Source organism: Carcharhinus amblyrhynchos, unplaced genomic scaffold (assembly GCF_965287045.1).
Source record: "Carcharhinus amblyrhynchos unplaced genomic scaffold, sCarAmb.v2.hapA chromosome_108, whole genome shotgun sequence".
Classification (NCBI taxonomy): domain Eukaryota; kingdom Metazoa; phylum Chordata; class Chondrichthyes; order Carcharhiniformes; family Carcharhinidae; genus Carcharhinus; species Carcharhinus amblyrhynchos.
In genome coordinates, this window is record NW_027649848.1 from 386,563 (window position 1) to 408,780 (window position 22,218).

The following is a 22,218-nucleotide window of genomic DNA, read 5'->3' on the forward strand; positions in this document are numbered from 1 at the left end:
CTCCTCAGGGTTACACTGTTTTAGACCTGGCCACATTCCCGTAAAACTCCCTTTTCACTCACTCAAGAACAATTCTTCCTTCCTGTAACGTGATGACCAGGGCTGTGAAAATTACTCCAGTTGTGCCCTCAGCAGTGTTTTATACACTTCAAAGATTATACCCTAGCTGTTGTACTTTATACCTCTGCCAGTGAAGCAGAGTGTTCCATTTGCGAGTTATCTACTTCCTTGTTGACTTGAACAATGCAATGAACAATGCAGATGTATGGGATTGGGGGTGATCTAGGGAATTGGATCAGGAATTGGCTAGCGGATAGGAGAAAGAGGGTGGTGGTTGATGGTAAATATTCATCATGGAGTTTGGTTACGAGTGGTGTGCCTCAGGGATCTGTTTTGGGGCCACTGCTGTTTGTAATTTTTATTAATGATCTGGATGAGGGTATAGTTGGGTGGATTAGTAAATTTGCTGATGACACCAAAGTCGGAGGAGTGGTAGATAGTGAGGAAGGGTGTCATAGTTTGCAGGAAGACTTAGACAGGTTGCAGAGCTGGGCCGAGAGGTGGCGGATGGAGTTTAATGCGGAGAAGTGTGAGGTAATTCACTTTGGTAGGAATAACAGATGTGTCGAGTATAGGGCTAACGGGAGGACTTTGAATAGTGTGGATGAGCAGAGGGATCTAGGTGTATGTGTACATAGATCCCTGAAAGTTGGGAATCAAGTAGATAAGGTTGTTAAGAAGGCATACGGTGTCTTGGCGTTTATTGGTAGGGGGATTGAATTTAGGAGTCGCAGCGTTATGTTGCAACTGTACACAACTCTGGTGCGGCCGCACTTGGAGTACTGTGTGCAGTTCTGGTCCCCACATTACAGGAAGGATGTGGAGGCTTTGGAGAGGGTGCAGAGGAGGTTTACCAGGATGTTGCCTGGTATGGAGGGGAGGTCCTATGAGGAGAGGCTAAGGGATTTGGGGTTGTTTTCGCTGGAAAGAAGGCGGCTAAGAGGGGATCTTATTGAAACATATAAGATGATTAGAGGTTTAGATAGGGTGGATGGTGATAGCCTTTTTCCTCTGATGGAGAAATCTAGCATGAGGGGGCATGGCTTTAAATTAAGGGGGGGTAGTTATAGGAAGGATGTCAGGGGTAGGTTCTTTACCCAGAGGGTGGTGAGGGATTGGAATGCCCTGCCTGCTGCAGTTGTAAATGCGCCTTGTTTGGGGGCGTTTAAGAGATCCGTGGATAGGTTCATGGACTAAAAGGGATTGGTTTAGGTTAGTGGGTCATTGTTTTGTAACTGGTCGGCGCAACATCGTGGGCCGAAGAGCGTGTTCTGCGCTGTAATGTTCTATGTTCTATGTTCTATGAACTGCTGCTTTTATGGCCTGTGTATGTGTACACCGAGATTTCTTTCTTTATGTACCTTTCATAGTCTGTCATTATTCATTATTTATTCCCTATAACAGTTTGACCTCCCTCCTCCATGGTAACATACACACCACTTTAATACCCACATCACCAACCCACCAATATGGATGTTTAGATGAGAGCTGTTGCCGTCACCACTCAGCAAAACTAGGTGTTGTCTGCAAGCTTTCCAAATGCACCCCCCATGTTCAGATCTCAAGCATTAACAAACAAGACAAACAGCAGGGGAACAACACCAAACCCTGTGGAACGGTGCTTGAAATGAAATATTCGATTCACAAGGTCATCCATCGACAAATACAATTTGGTTTCTCTTGTGGAGCCGAGTAGTGATCCAGTTTTCCTATTGACCCGTTTCCCATGGGCTTTTACACTTTTGAAAATTCTCCGTTGTGGAACTGTGTCAAACCCCTTGCTGACATGTGTACACTGGACATCCAATGCACTGCCTTCTAAACCACTTCTTGTCACTTACTGAAAAAAAACTTCAATCAAGTGGGTGGGGCCAAATCTTCCTTCAACAAATACACGCTGGTCATTCCTGATTTGTCTGTATCTTGCGATGGGGCAGACATTCCTAATTTCGGGATTGATTCTACTAATTTGCCCAGCACCAATATAAGTATACCTGGGCGATAATATCCTGGCACCTTCTTCAATCTGTTGATAAACAGTGGAACCAGGTCTGTTTTCCCCGCAGTCCTCCCTCACCTCCCTGACATCGAGTGCAGTTTGGAAACATGGTGGCACCTTGCTAAGCACTGCTGCCTCACAACATCAGTGACCCGGGTTTGACTCCTGTCTTTGGTCACTGTCTTTGTCGAGTTTGCACTTTCCTTTTCTCTATGTTTGGGTTTCCTCTGTGTGCTCTGCACACCCCCACGACACCTTCCAAAAGATTTGCTAACCAGGTGCATTGGCCATGCTGAATTCTCTCAGTGTACCCAAACACGCCATGGTGTGGGGAGATGAGGGTATGTTCTCTGTAAGTTTATCGCAGTGTTAATGCAAGTCTACTTGTGACACTAACAAATAAAATAAATTTCAGAGCATCTTCAGTCTCCTCCCTGAACTCGGCCAGTTTGGAGATTTGGAAACCTCAATTTGGGAACTGAGGTTACTTTTTTTTCACAGAATAAATGTTATTGTCGATCACTGGACAGAACGAATCAATGAAATGTACATAGAATCATTGTGACTATTATTTGTTCATATTCACCTTATTCATTTTGAAGCTTTCTTTTATTCACAGTTAACTTGGTGACGATCATGATATTTTCTCAGGGAAAATGTGGACTGTCCGGTTCAACCACATGCTACCTGGTGGCCATGGCAACAGCAGATCTATTGGTCGTAATCCTGGACCTGATTTTGAGGCAGATTCCCATTGCATATGAACTATCATTTGTGCGACACATCCCTGTGTGTAACATTCACGCTGTGCTGCTTTATGCAGTTACTGACTGTACCGTCTGGTTCACCGTCACCTTCACCTTTGATCGGTTTGTGTTAATATGTTGTCAGAAGCTGAGAAGTAAATACTGCACCAAGAGAATGGCGGCCTTTGTGATGGGGACAGTGGCCGTTCTGTGCAGTTTAAAGGATACCACATGGTACTTTATGCTGACCAATTGGTACTGGTTGAATAACAACCCTTGGTTTTGTTACATGAATGTCCTCATAATGGCCTCAGGCGTGTGGGGAGCTATCGAGATATTCCATAGTATCTTCACGCCGGGGATCCCATTTGTTCTGATTCTACATCTCAATATTTTAACGGTCAGGCACATTTTAACAAGCAGCAGAGCACGCAGGAGACTACGGGCTGTGAGCAATGGAGATAATCACAAGGACCAAGAAATGGATAGTCGACATAAATCCATAGTTTTGTTATTTGCTATATCGGGGAATTTCATAATTTTGTGGCTTGTCCTCATGATGTATTCAATGTGGCAGCGACTTTCTAATTTTGGTTATGATTCTGTGTACATTCCCACTTTCATACTCGAAATAGGCTTCATGCTGCAACTCCTGAGTTGCTGCACAAACACATGCATTTATGCCATGACACAGAGGAATTTCAGGCGACAGTTGAAACATACATTCAGCATTCCCATTGTTGGTATAGCGCATCATATCATATGCTGAAAAATCAATAAATCAGAAGAATCGATCGTTCAGCAACCCAAAAAATGGTTTGCACTTTCAGATGTTACAATGTCCCACTCTGACCTATTTTAACACCTGACTTGATCCCACAAATCCGGAATTTGGCCATTAATCCTGCACAAATGGCACAGAGACAATAGTGGAAGAAAAAGGAAGGTTTCTCTCATAGAGCAATGTAGAAAATGTAAAAATAAAGTGGATTACTGACAAGACCATCGTGTTGATGAGAAGAGGGATCTAGGTGTATGTGTACATAGATCCCTGAAAGTTGGGAATCAAGCAGATAAGGTTGTTGGGAAGGCATACGGTGTCTTGGCATTTATTGATAGGGGGATTGAATTTAGGAGCCGCAGCGTCATGTTGCAACTGTACAAAACTCTGGTGCGTCCGCACTTGGAGTATTGTGTGCAGTTCTGGTCCCCACATTATAGGAAGGATGTGGAGGCTTTGGAGAGGGTTCAGAGGAGGTTTACCAGGATGTTGCCTGGTATGGAGGGGAGGTCCTATGAGGAGAGACTGAGGGATTTGGGGTTGTTTTTGTTAGAAAGAAGGCGGCTAAGAGGGGACCTTATTGAAACATATAAGATGATTAGAGGTTTGGATAGGGTGGATAGTGATAGCCTTTTTCCTCGGATGGAGAAAGCGAGCATGAGGGGGCATAGCTTTAAATTAAGGGGTGGTAGTTATAGGACGGATGTCAGGGGTAGGTTCTTTACCCAGAGGGTGGTGAGGGATTGGAATGCCCTGCCTGCTGCAGTTGTAGATGCGCCGAGTTTGGGGGCATTTAAGATATCCGTGAATAGGTTTATGGATGGAAAGGGATTGGTTTAGGTTAGAGGGTCATTGCTTTTTTAATTGGTCGGCTCAACATCGTGGGCCGAAGGGCCTGTTCTGCGCTGTTATGTTCTATGTTCTATGTTCTAAGACTGACTGATCGTGAGGCAGTAAATACACCCCATGAAATGGCGAGAAATTTCCCACTGCATGCAAAGAACAAAGAACAAAGAACATCCCAGCATGGGAAACAGGCCCTTCGGCCCAATGAGCCCGCGCTGCCACATCCTCCTACACCTACCCTGCCCTGTGTGTATGTGAGTGAAACCCCTAATGTAGCCAGATTCAGGGGAGAATAGTGTCAATTTGTTACACCAATCAGCCTAAGAGCACATCTTTGGGGTGTGGGAGGAAACCGGAGCACCCGGAGGAAACCCACGCAACCACAGGGGGGAATGCGCAAACTCCCACAGACACCGGCCCAAATCCATGTATCTGCACAGCTAGCAGTGATAGTCACTGAGTTGTTGCGGTGCCCGTCTGCTGGTCCAAGATTAAGCACACACAACGACACAAAGTACTAGGCCACTCCCGGAACGTCCAAGAGCAGCCAACGCACGACCCACCGTGTGCATGCCCCTCGTTTGACAACAAGGTGGAATAAAAAGACAAAATGTTAACATGTAATACTACATTTCCGCTGTCGTCCCAAGGCTCTGTCCCTATTTAATACCCTCCACTATAACCCAAACTGCATCCTAACAAGGGGAGGCCATGTCTTCCAACTGATTGATGATACAATACATTCTTTGTTTTTTGATACGTAGACACCAGAAGCAAACATGTTTTCATGGACAGTCGTCTTTCACAACTCTGGACAGAGAGGGGAGGGTACATTTTCAAAACCAGAAAGTCAGAGAAGTAAACCTAATCTATGCCAACACGCAGTGTGAAGAATTCAAAGGCAGAATGAGATATCTGTCTCTGCAAACCAGCATCTTCTCAGAAAGAAGACCCATTGAGAAAGATCCAAGACCGCACAGCAGATTCTCAGAGAAAGGCAATTATTTCCTTCAATATTCCAGTTTCCAATTCAATGGAGTGAAAGGAGAGACACTATCCTCTCACAACTCAAAGCAGCTTTAGGCTTGCTTATTACGCGTCAGTTTAGTCCACTCACTTATATCAACTACCTGTCACTCAAACTAATCAGGAACGAGTGTGTAAAAAAAATCTGTGGGCCCAAGAAAACAACAGATCGATAATAGTCCAGATTTAAACAAGCTATCACGATCCGGTGTTCCATTTTTGAAGCTGATGTGGGCTCTGGCAGATCAGGGGAGTGCAGCCGGACCCATACTCCAGCTGTAGCTTTAGGAACTCGGCTGGTGGAGAGCTGACTTGTACAGAGGGATGGGTTACACCTGAACTGGGAGGGAGCAAATACACAGGTGGGGATGTTTGGGAAGGCCACTCAGCAACGTTTAAACTCGTCGCCAAGGTGGGTGGGAAGTTAAGAGCAGTGAGACAAAAGGGAGTGTTGGGGCTTATACAGGATTAAAGAGAGCAATTTAACTACAGAATACAGATATTAGCATGATAGGGAATGCGGGGAGAGTGATACATTAATTTGTATTTATTTCAATCCAAGTGGCAGATAAACTCAGAGCAAGGCTGGGCACATGGGACTAGGTTTCATAAGACCAAGTGACTTAGAAGCATAATTAGGCCATTCAGCTCATCACGTCCACTTCACCATTTAATCATAGCTGACTAATTTCACAAAACCATTCCTTTTCCCTGGAACGTTGATCCCCTGGCCCACCAAAACATATCTATCTGTGTCTAAAAAAAACTCAATGATCTTGCCTCCACAGGCTTCTGTGTCAATGGGTTCCATAGTTTCTCCATCCTCTGGCTGGAGGCAGATCTCCTCATCTCGGTTTTGAAAGATTGTCCCTTTAATCTGAGGCTGTGCTCTGCTCTCTCCCAACGTACACATCTCCCCTGCTCCCACTCTATCCAGGCCGGACAGCATTCAGGACGTAGCAATGAAATTGTCACTAAATCTTCTCAATTCCATCGAGAATAGGACCAGACACCTGAATCCCTCCTCATACGTCAAGATTTATTAACCAGGATGATCCTTGTGAACCTCCTCTGCAATCTCTGCGGGGCTGAAACATCCTTGTACAGGACCCAACATTTCTCACTCTATTCTAAGTGTGATTTTATCAAAGCCTTCTAAATGCTCAGCAGTACATCCCTGTTTTAACATTCTAATCCTCTTGAGATGAATGTTTATATTACATTTACTTTCCTGACTGCAAACGACCTGCAATGTAACCTTAAGAGAATGATGAACTTGAGTTCCCATGTCCCTTTGCAGTTCAGATATATGAATTCAATCTCCATTTCGAAAATAGACTCTGCCTCAATTCTAACTACCAAAGGTTCCGTTACATTTTCCCGCGTTGTATTCCATCTACCGCTGCTTTGTCCCTCTCCGATGGTGCCGATCCTCCTTCAGAACCTCCATCTCTTCAATACTACATGTCCCTCCGTCTATCTTTATATAACCTGCAAATTTATCCACAATGCTCTCAGTTCCTTCATATAGACTATGAATGTGTAGAGTGAAAATCTGTGGTCCCCACAAGGACCCCCACTGGAAATCCACGATTTATCGACAGCCGAATTGAAACCGACACATTATCCACACTCGCTGCCTTCCACCAATCAGCCTCGCGTCTGTCCGTTGTGGTAGGGGTTAAGGGTGAAAGGAGGAAAGATTAAAGGGAATATTGGTGGCGTTTTTCACGCAGAAAGTGGTGGGAGTGTGGAATGAGCTGTCGGATAAAGTGCTAAAGGCGGGGAGACTTTTAACATTTAAGTAAAACTGGGATGGGTTCATGGATGAGAGGGGTGTGGGGGGACATGGTCCAAGTGCAGGTCAGTGGGATGAGGCAGAAAAATGGTTGGGCACAGACGGGTAGGGCCAAAATGCCTGTTTCTGAGCTGGAATTTTCTATGGTTCTATGGTAACTTGCCCTGAGCACCAGGGAGCACCAGCTCCCAACAGTCAACGGGAAATAGAACATAGAACATTCCGGTGCAGCCCAGACCCTTCGGCCCTCGATGTTGCGCCGACCAGTGGAACCAATCTAATGACCCTCTAACCTAAACTATTCCAATGTTATCCATATTCCCATCCACTGACCATTTGAACACCCTTAAAGTTGGCGAGTCCTCAACTGCTGCAGGCAGGGCATTCCACACCCTTACTACCCTCTGAGTAAAGAGGAGCAGATTTGCAGGCAGATTTTTGGGGAAAAAAATGCAAATTAACAGGGTGATTTTGGTGGTGATTTTTACTTACCCCTGTGTTGTTTGGACTCACTTACTGCTGGGACTTAGATGGGACAGAATTTGAAAGGAAAATGCATTAATGTTTTATAAAAATAGGATGTAAATAGCCCAACTCGGAGAGGAGCCATATTAGACCTCGTATTGGCAATGAACCCAGACCGGATGATTGATTTTTCGGTGGGAAAACATTTCGGAACAGTGATCGTAATTGCAGAGGTTTGGAAGTACTTGTTATAAGCAGAAGAGTGAGTCCTCGGGAACAGGCGTCACACTGGGGAAAGACTAACTGCAACACCTTTTGGCAGGATCTGGAGAACATGGATTGGGGGAGGCATTTTGAGATTATATCAACATCCGACATGCAGGAATCTTTCAACATTCAGTTGATTGGAATTCAGGACCGCTATGGACCTGTGAGGATGAAGGATAAGTGTGACAAGTATCAGGAAACCTGGGTAATGATGGATATTGTGAGTCTTGTTGGAAACAAAAATAAAGTATTGTATAAAGCCTAAAAGGCTTAGGACAGATGATGTCCTTCAAGAACATAAATAAAGTGGGAAAGGCCTTAACGAAGGCATTAGAAGGACTAAAACGATTCATGGAAAGTGCTTAGCAAACAGGATTAAGAAAATCCTATGGCATTTTATACGTATGTAAATAGCAAGTGGGTAGCCAGAGAAAGGACAGGTCAATTCAAGGATAGTGGTGTGAGTCTACACATGGAACGAGAGGAAATTGGCAAGAAACTAAATGAATTCATTGCCTAAATGAACACGATACTAAATGAATATTCGCCAAAGAGAATCACTTGGAGGATAAGGAGCCTCGGGTGAGGTGTGGACATCTTGTGGGTCATGTCGACATCAAAAAGGAGGTAGTGTCGGTTGTCTTGAAAGCCTTGGAGTAGATAAATCCCCAGGATCGAGGAAGATCTGTCCCAGAATAGTGAATGAGGCAGGGGAGGAAATTGCTGGGACAGTGACAAAAATGTTTATAACCTTGTTGGCTTGAGGCGATGTTCCCAAGTAATGGAGAATGACCAATGTTGTATCATTGCTTAAGAAGGATAGCAGGAATAATCCTGGAAAATATAGGCTGGTGAGCATTACAACAGCAGTAGAGAAATTATTGCAAAATATTCTAAGGCGCAGGAATTACTCACACTTGGAAGAAAATTGACTTCTTAATTATCAGTAGCATGGTTTTGTGCAGGGAATGTTGTGCCTCATGAACTTAATCAAGCTCGTTCGAGGGAGTGAAGAAGATGATAGATGAACCAAAGGCAGTTCATGGTGCATACACGGACTTCATTAAAGCGTTTCACAAGGTACCTGGTGGGAGACTGATATGCAAGTGAAGTCACATGGGTCACAGAAGAGCTGGCAAGATGGATAAAGACCTGACTCGGGCACAGAAGGCAGGGACCATCGGTAGGGAACAGTTTTATTTTGCCGAACGGCAAAATAAATAGCGAATGAGGCTGGGGAGGAAACTAGCGGTGTTCCAAAGTGGTCATTCCTGTGGCATCATTATTCATAGTATATACAAACAAATTGGAGTAAAATGTAGCCGGTATGATTAAAAATGTTGTAGACGACACAAAATGTGGTGGCGTTTGAGAGAATATTGTTGGAGGATGCAGATTGGTTGGAGATCTGTGCGGACAAATGTCAGATGGAGTTTGATCTGGTCCAACAGAAGTGAATGCATTTTATCCGTTCCAATGCATGTCGGAAAATGGTAGAACCCTTAGAAATATTGAGAGGCAGAGAGATCTGGGTGTACACATCCACGTACTGAACGTAGCAACGCAGCTGGATAAGTGAGTCAAGGAGGTAGACAGCACGCTTGCCTTTATCAATCGGCACACACTGAGTGAAAAAGCTGGCAGGTTATACTGCAGCTGTACAGAAACTGCAATCGGCCTCATTCGGAATATTGTCTACAATTCTGTTCGCCACTTTATCGGAATAATATGGAAATGTTGGAAAGGGATTTGCCTTACCAAGTTGATGGGAGCGTTCTTGAATTCGCTGCAAAACTATATTTTGAGAGATGATTGATTAACTTGTGGAAATATGAAGAATTGGTTATAAATAACCTTCAAAGGAGAGAAAATACTCAAATCCAAAAAAAAACAGTCCTGTCAGCATTATGTTAGAAATGCCTTTGGCTGGATATCAGAAAGAATCAACACATACAGGAAATCCATTTAAACTGTACATCTGGGAAGGATAAGGGACAGTTGAGCCTGGATATTCACCTAACCTGCACATCTTTGGAGATTGGGATGAAACAGGAGCACCTGGAAGGAACAGACACAGAGATAGGGGGAAGGTACAAACACCACACAGATGGTCACCTGGGACCGGGAATAGAACTGGGATTGTGAGGCAGCAGTGAGAGAACTTGTGACACCCCACAACCCCTTAAAATAGAACATAGAACACAGAACATAGAACACTCCAGCACAAACAGGCCCTTCGGCCCACAAGTTGCGCCGATCACATCACCTACCAACCTACAGACCTATCTATAACCCTCAATCTCATTAAACCCCATATACTCATCCAGAAGTCTTTTAAAAGACCCCAGCGAGTTCGCCTCCACCACCACTGACGGCAGCCGATTCCATTCACTCACCACCCTCTGAGTGAAAAACTTACCCCTAACATCACTTCTGAACCTCCCTCCCCGCACCTTAAATCTGTGTCCTCTCATAGCGACCATTTCAAACCGGGGAAATAGCCTCTGAGAGTCCACCCTATCTATTCCTCTCAACATTTTATAAACTTCTATCAGGTCGCCTCTCAACCTTCGTCTCTCCAGGGAAAAGAGTCCCAGCTCCCTCAACCTAACTTCATAAGGCATGCCTCCCAGTCCAGGCAACATCCTTGTAAATCTCCTCTGCACCCTTTCAATAGCTTCTACATCTTTCCTATAGTGAGGCGACCAGAACTGCGCACAATACTCTAAATGAGGCCTGACAAGGGTCTTATAAAGTTCCAGCATTACCTCCCGACTCCTAAACTCAATCCCTCGATTAATGAAGGCCAGTACACCATACGCCTTCTTGACCACCTCCTCCACCTGCGAGGCCGATTTAAGAGTCCTGTGGACCCGGACCCCAAGATCCTTCTGCTCCTCAACACTACAATAGATCAACAATGAAGAAGATACCAACCCCGACGACACTGGGTTAGGGAATATGGCCTGGAGGGAATCGAACCAACGACCTTGGCATGATTTAAACCACAATCTCACATCAGAGCGAAGCAATGAACGTCCAATGCAGTCCATTCAGCCCATCGAAGCTATACCAACCCTGACAATGCATCTGACCCAGAATTTATCCCTGCATAAACGTCACGACTTGCCCCAGCTTCCACATCTGGCAAAGGAAAAGACAATTTATCATGGCCAAATCTCCCCACGTAGAGGAGATTTACAAGGATGTTGCCTGGATTGGGAGGCATGCCTTATGAAGATAGGTTGAGGGAGCTAGGTCTCTTCTCCCTGGAGAGACGAAGGTTGAGAGGCGACCTGATAGAGGTTTATAAAATGTTGAGAGGAATAGGTAGGGTGGATTCTCGGAGGCTATTTCCCAGAGCTGAAATGGTCGCTACGAGAGGACACAGGTTTAAGGTGCTGGGGAGCAGGTAGAGAGGAGATGTTAGGGGTAAGTTTTTCACTCAGAGGGTGGAGTGGCCTATCCTTATAAGGCACGCCTCCCAATCCAGGCAACATCCTTGTAAATCTCCTCTGCACCCTCTCAATAGCTTCCACATCCTTCCTGTAGTGAGGCGACCAGAACTGCACACAGTACTCCAAGTGGGGTCTGACAAGGGTCTTATAAAGTTGCAGCATGACGTCCCGACTCCTAAACTCAATCCCTCGATTAATGAAGGCCAGTACACCATACGCCTTCTTGACCACATCCTCCACCTGCGAGGCCAATTTAAGAGTCCTGTGGACCTGGACCCCAAGATCCTTCTGCTCTTCAACACTGCTAAGACTCCTACCCTTGATATTGCATTCCTTCATCCCATTGGTCCTGCCAAAATGGACCACTACACATTTATCCGCGTTGAAGTCCATCTGCCACTTCTCCGCCCAGTCCTGCATCCTATCTATGTCTCGCTGCAACTTCTGACATCCCTTCAGACTATCCACAACACCACCAACCTTCGTGTCATCGGCGAACTTACTAACCCATCCCTCCACTTCCTCATCCAGGTCATTTATAAAAATGACAAACAGCAAGGGTCCTAGAACAGATCCCTGGGGCACTCCACTGGTGACCGACCTCCATTCAGAAAAAGCCCCATCCACAACCACTCTCTGCCTTCTGCAGGCAAAAAGTCTGACAACACCAGGTTTTCTGCAGGCAAGCCAGTTCTGGATCCACAAGGCTAAAGCCCCTTGGATCCCATGCCCTCTCACCTTCTCAAGAAGTCTTGCATGGGGGACCTTATCAACGCCTTGCTGAAGTCCATGTAAACCACATCCACCGCTCTTCCTTCGTCAATGTGTTCAGTCACATTTTCAAAGAACTCAACTAGGCTCGTAAGGCACGACCTGCCCTTGACAAAGCCGTGCTGACTATTCCTGATCATTCTAAACTTCTCTAAATGCTCATAAATCCTGTCCCTCAGAATCCTCTCCATCAACTTACCAACCACTGAGGTCAGACTCCCCGGTCGGTAATTTCCCGGGCTATCCCTGTTCCCTTTCTTGAAAATAGGAACCACATCCGCAATCCTCCAATCCTCCGGAACCTCTCCCGTCTCCATCGACGATGCAAAGATCATCGCCAAATGATGTATTATTGTCACGATTATAGAACACGGTGAAAATGATTGTTTCTTACGCGATATACTGACAAATTAAGAACATAAGAAATAGGAGCAGGAGTAGGCCATCTAGCCCTTCGAGCCTGCCCCGCCATTCAATAAGATCAGGGCTGATCTGAAGTGGATCAGTTCCACTTTCCAGCTTTCTCCCCATAATCCTTAATTCCCTTGTCTATCAGAAACCTATCTACCCGTGACTTAAATATATTCAATGAGGTAGCCTCCACCACCTGAACGGGCAGAGAATTCCAGAGATTCACCACCCTTTGAGTGAAGAAGTTCCTCCTCAACACCGTTCTAAACTGCTCCCCCCTTATTTTGAGGCTGTGCCCTCTAGTTCTGGTTTCCTTTCTAAGCGGGAAGAATCTCTCTACCTCTACCCTATCCATCCCTTTCATTATCTTGTAAGTCTCTATAAAATCCCCCCTCAGCCTTCTAAACTCCAACAAGTACAGACCCAATCTATTTAATCTTGCCTCGTAAGCCAACCCCCTCATAGAACATAGAACATAGAACATAGAACATTACAGCGCAGAACAGGCCCTTCGGCCCACGATGTTGCGCCGACCAGTTACAAAAACAATGACCCACTAGCCTATACCAATCCCTTTTCGTCCATAAACCTATCCAGAGATCTCTTAAACGCCCCCAAACTAGACGCATTTACAACTGCAGCAGGCAGGGCATTCCAATCCCTCACCACCCGCTGGGTAAAGAACCTACCCCTGACATCCGTCCTGTAGCTACCCCCCCTTAATCATCTCCAGTATCAGGCTGGTGAACCTTCTCTGCACTCCCTCCAAGGCCAATATACCCTTTTGCAAATAAGGAGACCAAAACTGCACACAGTACTCCAGCTGCGGCCTCACCAGTGCCCTGTACAGTTGCAGCAAGACCTCCCTTTTGTAGTGGTCAGAAAGCAGGAAACGAGAGAGCTCAGAATGGAGTGTTTCAGTCATCGTTAGGGTGTAGAGAAAGATCTAACTTCCAGTGAGCACAATCTCAGTCGAACCAAGCTGCCTTGGTACGTCAGTCATCCCATTCCAGGAATCAGTCAGGCAAACCTACCCTGTACTCCCTCAATCGCAAGGATGCCCTTCCTCAGGCAGGAAAACGAAAACTGCACACAATACTCAAAGTGCGTCCTCATCTGGTGTTGTGAGACTTCTGACTGTGATGGCCTCAGTCCAACCCCAGCATCTCCACATGATGGAGCAGAGACGCCCAGATCAGAAATGCTGCTGTTTCCCCGCCTGGCTGCCAGGGGTCGCTGCCCGGCTCCTTCCAGCAGTCCCTCTTGGCCTGCACCCGCTGCTCGTTGGCGGCAACATCCGGGTCCCTGTGGCGTGGAGCCGCCATCTTGCCGGGACATCACCAGCGGTCATGCCCCCGCCATATTGCCGTGACGTCACGGGAGCTCCGCCCCGTCGCCATATTGCCGTGAGGTCACCAAACCACCCCGGCGCCTCCGCCATATTGCCGTGAGGTCACCGCCGAGCCGTTCCTTGCATTTAAAGGTAATAAAGAAGGGGAAAAAAAGGAGAAAGGCAGAAAGGGAGTGTATTTAATTTAAATTAAAATGTAATTTGAATAAAAAGAATATTAAAAACCCAAGTCAGAACTGCGCATGTGCCGCCCCTTCTTCCAGAGAGTGCCGCACAGTTCAAAAGTTAATAAAATCACAATAATAATTGAAAATTGAGAATTAAGGCCGCTAAAGGGAGCAAAAGTCCTGTCCTTGGGGGGGAGGAGGTGAAAAAGAATCATCCTGTTTATAAAATACACCGCATTCAACAGGTTCAAGTGTGCGCATGTGCGGGAGGGGCAAGATGGACGCAGCCCCGCCGTCGCCTGGCAACCCAAGATGGCGGCCCAGCGTCTCCCCTGGCAACCCAAGATGGCCGCCGCCGGTCTCTTTCAGCTCGGGGGACAATCCAATATGGCCGGCGGGAGTGCGCAGGCGCAGTGAGGTCAGTGGCTGTGCTTGGGATGATGCAGCAGATGGAGCAATGGTCCCAGTTTCAATGGGAGGGAAAGAAGCTGCAGTGCTGCTCCCTGCTCTGCACTCCTCTCCTCTCCACCCTCAGCACACAAACTACAAGCAGCAGGAGACCACTCAGCCCTTCCAATCTGCCCACCCATTCATTACCATCATGGCTGATCATCCAATTCTATATCCAAATCCCCGGCTTCCCCCCCCCGATATCCCTCCATCCCTTCAGCCCCAAGAGTGAAATCTAATTCCTTCCTGAAATCTCACATCGTTTTATCCCCGACTCCTTTCTGTGGGAATCAATTCCACACATTCCCCACCCTCTGGGTGAAGACATTTCTCCCTCACCTCAGTCCCTAAAAGGTTCACCCCTTATCCTCAAACTGAGAGTCCCCCCCACCCCGGTTCTGGACTCCCCCCCCACCATCGGGAACATTCTTTCTGAATCTACCCTGTCTAACCCTGTTAGAATTTTATAAGTTTCTATCAGCTCCCCTCTCACTCGTCTAAACTCCAGTGAATATAATCCTCACCGACTCAGTCTCTCTTTGTATGAGGGACCTGCCGTCGCAGGAATCAGTCTGGTAAACCTCCACTGTACCCCCTCTATAGCAAGGACATCCTACCTCAGATAAATACACTGAAACTGCACACAATACTCTATCTGTGGCCTCACCAAGACCCTGTGTAATTGCTACAACACATCCCTTCTCCTGTACTCAAAGGTTTACCCCCTTACCCTCAAACCAGGAGGGCAGTAATCAGAACTTCTGCCTCACAGCACCAGGGACCGAGCTTCGATTCACATCTTGGGTCACTGTCTGTGTGGAGTTTGTATATTCTCACCGTGGGTTTCAACCTGATGTTCCAGTTTCCGTCCACAGTCCAAAGATGTGCAGGTAAGGGTGGATTGGCCATGCTAAATTGTCCATTAGTGCTTAAAATCATGTGGATTTGGTGGGTTGGACATGCTGAATTGCGCCTCAGTGTCCAAAGATGTGTAGGTTAGGTGGATTGGCCATGCTAAAATTTCCAATTTGTCCAAAATGTGTCGGTTAGAGGGAGTTAGTTTGGGGATTGGTACAGGGCTACGTGCAGAGAGCAGGAGCAGTGGGATTAGTTTGGGGATTCATACAGGGCTATGGGGAGAGAGTGGGATTGGTGGAGGGCTATGGGGAGAGAGCAGGGCAGTGGGATTAGTTTGGGGATTGGTACAGGGCTATGGGGAGAGAGCGGGGCAGTGGGATTAGTTTGGGGACTGATACAGGGCTATGGGGAGAGTGTGGGGGGGGCAGTGGCATTAGTTTAGTGATTGATACAGGGCTATGGGGAGAGAGCGGGGCAGTGGGATTAGTTTGGGGATTGATACAGGGCTATGGGGAGAGAGCGGGGCAGTGGGATTAGTTTGGGGATTGATACAGGGCTATGGGGAGAGAGCGGGGCAGTGGGATTAGTTTGGGGACTGATACAGGGCTATGGGGAGAGTGTGGGGGGGGCAGTGGGATTAGTTTGGGGATTGATACAGGGCTGTGGGGAGAGAGCGGGGCAGTGGGATTAGTTTGGGGATTGATACAGGGCTATGGCGAGAGAGCGGGGGCAGTGGGATTAGTTTGGGGATTGATACAGGGCTATGGCGAGAGAGCGGGGGCAGTGGGATTAGTTTTGTGATGGATATGGGGCCATATCGGGGTGGAGTTTGAACTCATCATCCGCAGGGGGACCCAGTAGATGGGACCACGATACCGGATCTTGACAGTTCAGCCTCTGAGGGGGGGTCAGTTTGTTAGAATACAGAGTGTCCAGTCTCTGAGGGGGGGTCAGTTTGTTAGAATACAGAGTGTCCAGTCTCTGAGGGGGGGTCAGTTTGTTAGAATACAGAGTGTCCAGTCTCTGAGGGGGGGTCAGTTTGTTAGAATACAGAGTGTCCAGTCTCTGAGGGGGAGTCAGTTTGTTAGAATACAGAGTGTCCAGTCTCTGAGGGGGGGGGGTCAGTTTGTTAGAATACTGAGTGTCCAGTCTCTGAGGGGGGGGGGGGGGTCAGTTTGTTAGAATACAGAGTGTCCAGTCTCTGAGGGGGGGTCAGTTTATTTAATTTAGTTTAATTTAGAGGTTTAAGAAACAGGACAAAATGGACAAGTTGGGGTGACAGACCTACATAGAACATAGAACAGTGCAGCGCAGGACAGGCCGTTCGGCCCACGGTGTTGCGCCGACCAGCTTTTAAAAAAAACAACACTAACCCACTAATCTAAACCAATCCCTTCTCGTCCATAAACCTATCCACAGATCTCTTAAACGCCCCCAAACTAGGCGCATTTACAACTGCAGCAGGCAGGGCATTCCAATCCCTCACCACCCTCTGGGTAAAGAACCTACCCCTGACATCCGTCCTATAACTACCCCCCCTTAATTTAAAGCCATGCCCCCTCGCGCTAGCTTTCTCCATCCGAGGAAAAAGGCTATCACCATCCACCCTATCTAAACCTCTAATCATCTTATATGTTTCAATAAGATCCCCTCTTAGCCGCCTTCTTTCCAGCGAAAACAACCCCAAATCTCTCAGTCTCTCCTCATAGGACCTCCCCTCCATACCAGGCAACATCCTGGTAAACCTCCTCTGCACCCTCTCCAAAGCCTCCACATCCTTCCTGTAATGTGGGGACCAGAACTGCACACAATACTCCAAGTGCGGCCGCACCAGAGTTGTGTACAGTTGCAACATGACGCTGCGACTCCTAAATTCAATCCCCATGCTGTAAACCTCTCTCCGACTGTGACTCTAAAAGGTTCACCAGGACATCGCCTGGTGTGGAGGGTTTTCACAATGAGCTGGGATTGAGTTAACTCGTGTCATTTTCCCTGGAAAGGCAGAGGTTGAGGAACAACCCAACTGGGGTTTGTAAAATTATGAAGGGCATGGATCGGGTGAACAAGTGGAAGTTTCTTTTTCCCCCAGGTCAGAAATGACAAACAGAAGGGGTCGCAAGTTGAAGAGAAGTGGGAGGGGGTGGGGGCTGGGAAATGTACAATACAGATATACGGAGGACGTATTTTTACACAGATGGTGCTGGGGGCTGGGAATGCACCCCCAAGCAAAGTTGTTGAGGCATACACGCTAGGATCACTGATGACTATGCCGCCTTGTTGTCCAACGAGGGGCATACACGCGATGGGTCGTACTAGGGCTGCTCTTGAATGTTCGAGAGTGGCCTAGTGCTTCATGTCGTTAGTGTGTACTTAAACTGGACCAGATACTGGGCAAGACGACAGCTCAGTGACTATCACTGATTGCTGTGCAGACACATGGATTTGGGCCGGTGTCTGTGGGAGTTTGCGCATTCTCCCCGTGCTTGCGTGGGTTTTCTCCGGGTGCTCCAGTTTCCTCCCACACCCCAAAGATGTACTATTTAGACTGATTGGAGGTAATAAATTGTCCCTAAATTAGTTTCCCTCAATGTGGAATGCCATAAGCAATAGATAAGGGTCATGGGTGGAGGGGGGGACTGGTAATGTTAAAATGGTGGCGCGGGCTCGTTGGGCCGAAGGGCCTGTTTCCCGGGCTGTTTTTGTTCTTTGTTCTTTGGTATTGGAACACGTGAGTTACCGTTGAATGGAAGTTTTTTTTGACACTGCAATAAAGTGATGACGTAAATCGCCAGCAACCCCAGTGTCTGTTCAGTAAGACTGAGGGAAGAATTCAACATGGCTAACGAATCGATAAACATGTCTTTCAGACTGTGGGAGGAAACCGGGGCACCCAGAGGGAACTTAGACACGGGGAGAATGTGCAGACTCCGCACAGGCAGTGACCCAAGCTGGGAATCGATGCCGTGTCCCTGGCACTGTGAGGCAGCACTGCCAACATTTGTGTCAATTTGCCACCTGGATTATGACGAGTAACGGGTGCAGTTTGTTCAAGCAATGCGTCAAGGAATAATTTAAACTCCCGTTCAAAAGTAGCTATGGCAAGACAAATGCCTCTGAAATTAGCAATGTAATTATTTTATTTTTAAATATACAATCTCCATTCCAATAAAGGCATTGTGTGGCGGATCTGAGATTTCAGTGCATTTTAAATCATACGATTGCCGGAGTGCAAACACAGCTGTTTAATGAGGTGTGGCCTGACTTAAAACAGCATCATATCCTTCGAAGAAAGAAACACAATGAGACGTTGGAACATAAGAACATAAGAAATAGGAGCAGGAGTCGGCCATCTAGCCCTTCGAGCCTGCCCCGCCATTCAATAAGATCATGGCTGATCTGTCGTGGCTCAGTTCCACTTTCCCACCCTCTCCCCATAACCCTTAATCCCCTCTCTTATCAAGAACCCATCAACCCGCTTCTTAAAAATATTCAGCGAGGCAGCCTCCACCACTTCGACGGGCAGAGAATTCCAGAGATTCACCACCCTTTGAGTGAAGAAGTTCCTCCTCAACTCCAATCTAAACTGCACCCCCCCTCCCACTTCTCTTGAGGCTGTGCCCTCTAGTCCTGCTGTCCTTTCTGAGTGGCAAGAATCTCTCTCCCTCTACCCTATCCATCGCTTTCATTATCTTGTACGTCTCTATAAGACCCCCCCCTCATCCTTCTAAACTCCAACGAGTACAGACCCAGTCTATTTAGTCTCTCTTCATAGTCCAACCCCCTCATAGAACATAGAACATAGAACACTACAGCACAAACAGGCCCTTCGGCCCACAAGTTGCGCCGACCACATCACCTACCAACCTACAGACCTATCTATAACCCTCAATCTCATTAAACCCCATATACTCATCCAGAAGTCTTTTAAAAGACCCCAGCGAGTTCGCCTCCACCACCACTGACGGCAGCCGATTCCATTCACTCACCACCCTCTGAGTGAAAAACTTACCCCTAACATCACTTCTGAACCTCCCTCCCCGCACCTTAAATCTGTGTCCTCTCGTAGCGACCATTTCAAACCGGGGAAATAGCCTCTGAGAATCCACCCTATCTATTCCTCTCAACATTTTGTAAACTTCTATCAGGTCGCCTCTCAACCTTCGTCTCTCCAGGGAAAAGAGTCCCAGCTCCCTCAACCTAACTTCATAAGGCATGCCTCCCAGTCCAGGCAACATCCTTGTAAATCTCCTCTGCACCCTTTCAATAGCTTCTACATCTTTCCTATAGTGAGGCGACCAGAACTGCGCACAATACTCCAAATGAGGCCTGACAAGGGTCTTATAAAGTTCCAGCATTACCTCCCGACTCCTAAACTCAATCCCTCGATTAATGAAGGCCAGTACACCATACGCCTTCTTGACCACCTCCTCCACCTGCGAGACCGATTTAAGAGTCCTGTGGACCCGGACCCCAAGATCCTTCTGCTCCTCAACACTACTCAGACTTCTGCCCTTAATAGTGTACATCTTCGGTGTCAGCCTAGTGAACCTCCTCTGCACTCCCTCCAAGGCCAAAATATCCTTGCGCAAGTGCGGCGACCAAAACTGCACACAGTACTCCAGCTGCGGCCTCACCAGTACCTCGTACAGTTGCAGCAAGACCTCCCTGCTTTTATATTCAATCCCCCTCGCTATAAAGGCCAGCATCCCATTCGCCTTCTTGATCACCTGCTGCACCTGCAGACTGAGTTTTTGCGACTCGTGCACAAGGACCCCCAGGTCCCTCTGCACCGTAGCATGCTGCAGATTTTCGCCCTTTAAATACTAATCGCTCCTACTATTATTCCTGCCAAAGTCGATAACCTCACACTCTCCGCACACGTGAATGCATCTGTCTGATTTCTGGAAGAATGGGATTATTGCGTGAGGAGAGGTTGGATTCACTGGGCCTTATCCGCTGGAATTTAGAATGAAAAAGGCATCTTATTGAATCATGTAAATAACTGTCAGGCCTGAGCAGACTGGACACAGGGAGATATATTCCCTTAGAACATGGTGTCATGGTCTCAGGATGTGGGTAGGCTTCTGGAACTGAGATAAGAATGACGGTCTTCACTCAGAGAACCTGTGGAATACTCTCCCACGATAATCCATGGTGGCCGCATCACTGAATATATTTAAGATGGAAGTACCGGGACTCTCAGTATCTCAATGTGTGTGTGGAGAATGCGGAAGTATGGTGCTGAGATAGATGTTCAAAAATTATAATAATGAACAGCGGAGTAGGATTGAGGGTCGAAAGCTTCTCTCCTGTTCTTTTTTTGTTTCTCTTATTCTATTCCTTCCAAATCTAATATTACAATTTAGATTTTGCTGCGTCATTCTGAGTGCAATTTTCCGAGACTTTGTGCTATTTAGCGCTAATGTTAACCACGGTAACACAGCGATTAGCGCTGCTGCTTCACAGCTCCAGGGTCCTGGGTTCGATTCCTGGCTCGGGTCACTGGCTGTGTGGAGTTTGCACATTCTCCCCGTGTCTGCATGGGTTTCCTCCTACAGTACAAAGATGTGTGGGTTAGGTTGATTGGCCGTGCTAAGAAGTTGCACCTTAGTCTCCAGGGATGTGTAGGTTAGAGGGATTAGTGGGTATAATACACAGGGATATGGGACAGGGTCTGGGTGGGATTGTGTTCGGTGCAGACTCAAAGGGTCTCTTCCTGCATTGTAGGTTTTCTATGATCTAATTATTTCCTTGTGTGTTATATAATGACACATCGTTGTTCCCGAGAGAGGATGCAGGTTCACGTATCACAGCTTCTTGCCCTCAACACATTTATCTCTCTCTTTATCTCTGGCTGTCTCTCTGCCTTTCTTCTATTTGAATACTTTATGAGGATGTATTGGATAAATTACTCTGAAAACAATTGTTTATTTATCCAAATCTCTCATCTCCAAAAACCACTCTTTGTTTGTCAAATTTGCATAACTGAGCACGTGATGGAACTGGGTTCCCGTGGACTCGAAACATAATTCCCCTCCTTTCTCCCTGAGAGGCCCGTTTTCCTTTTCCTGACAATTCTTTTTCTCCGAACATATGAATAAAATGCCTTTGGATTCTCCTTAATCCTGTCTGTCAAGAACACTTCGTGACCTCTTTTTGCCCTTCTAACTCCCTGTTTGAGTTCTTTCCTACTCTCTCTGTATTCCTCCAGAGCTCCATCTGTTTTTAGCTGCCTGGACCTAACGTACGCCTCTCTTTTCTTTCTGATCAGACCCTCAATTTCCCTGGTTACCCATGGCTCTCGATTCCTACCTTTCCTATCCTTCCTTTTTACAGGCGCATGCCTGTCCTGCAGCCCCATCAACTGCTCCTTAAAAGACTCCCACATGCCAGACGTGGATTTACCCTCGAACAGCCTCTCCCGATCAATGGCCACCAAATCCTGCCTAATCCGGCTATAGTTAGCCTTCCCCCAATTCAGTACCCTACCTGTAGGACAACACTCATCCTTGTCCATTACTATCCTAAAGTTAACAGAATTGTGGTCACTATTTGCCACATGTTCCCCTACTGAAACTTTGATGACCTGACAGGGCTCATTCCCCAGTACTGGGTCCAGTATAGCCCCCTCTCTAGTTGGGCTATCGACATACTGTTCCAAAGAACCTTCCATTACACATTTTACAAAGTCCTCCCCGTCCAGACCCCCAGCCCTAAGCACTTTCCGGCCTATACCAGGGACATTGAAGTCTCCCACTACAACG

The 22,218-nt window shown here is 46.9% G+C and overlaps 2 protein-coding genes across 2 annotated transcripts in view; both read left to right on the forward strand.

Annotated features, from left to right (window-relative positions):
* The first annotated feature begins 2,695 nt into the window (after positions 1-2,695).
* LOC145338610 (putative G-protein coupled receptor 139) lies at positions 2,696-3,574 on the forward strand. The gene has a single exon (XM_080182989.1). It carries the CDS (start codon positions 2,696-2,698, stop codon positions 3,572-3,574), a length of 879 nt encoding a protein of 292 aa, XP_080039115.1.
* Positions 3,575-13,977: 10,403 nt separating this feature from the next.
* Positions 13,978-22,218, forward strand: part of LOC145338611 (uncharacterized) — a 48,108-nt gene continuing 39,867 nt past the window's right edge. The window contains exons 1-2 of the mRNA XM_080182990.1: positions 13,978-14,075; positions 14,392-14,559. Of these exons, the coding sequence (XP_080039116.1) occupies positions 13,978-14,075; positions 14,392-14,559 (266 nt within the window). The remainder of the gene's footprint in view (positions 14,076-14,391; positions 14,560-22,218) is intronic.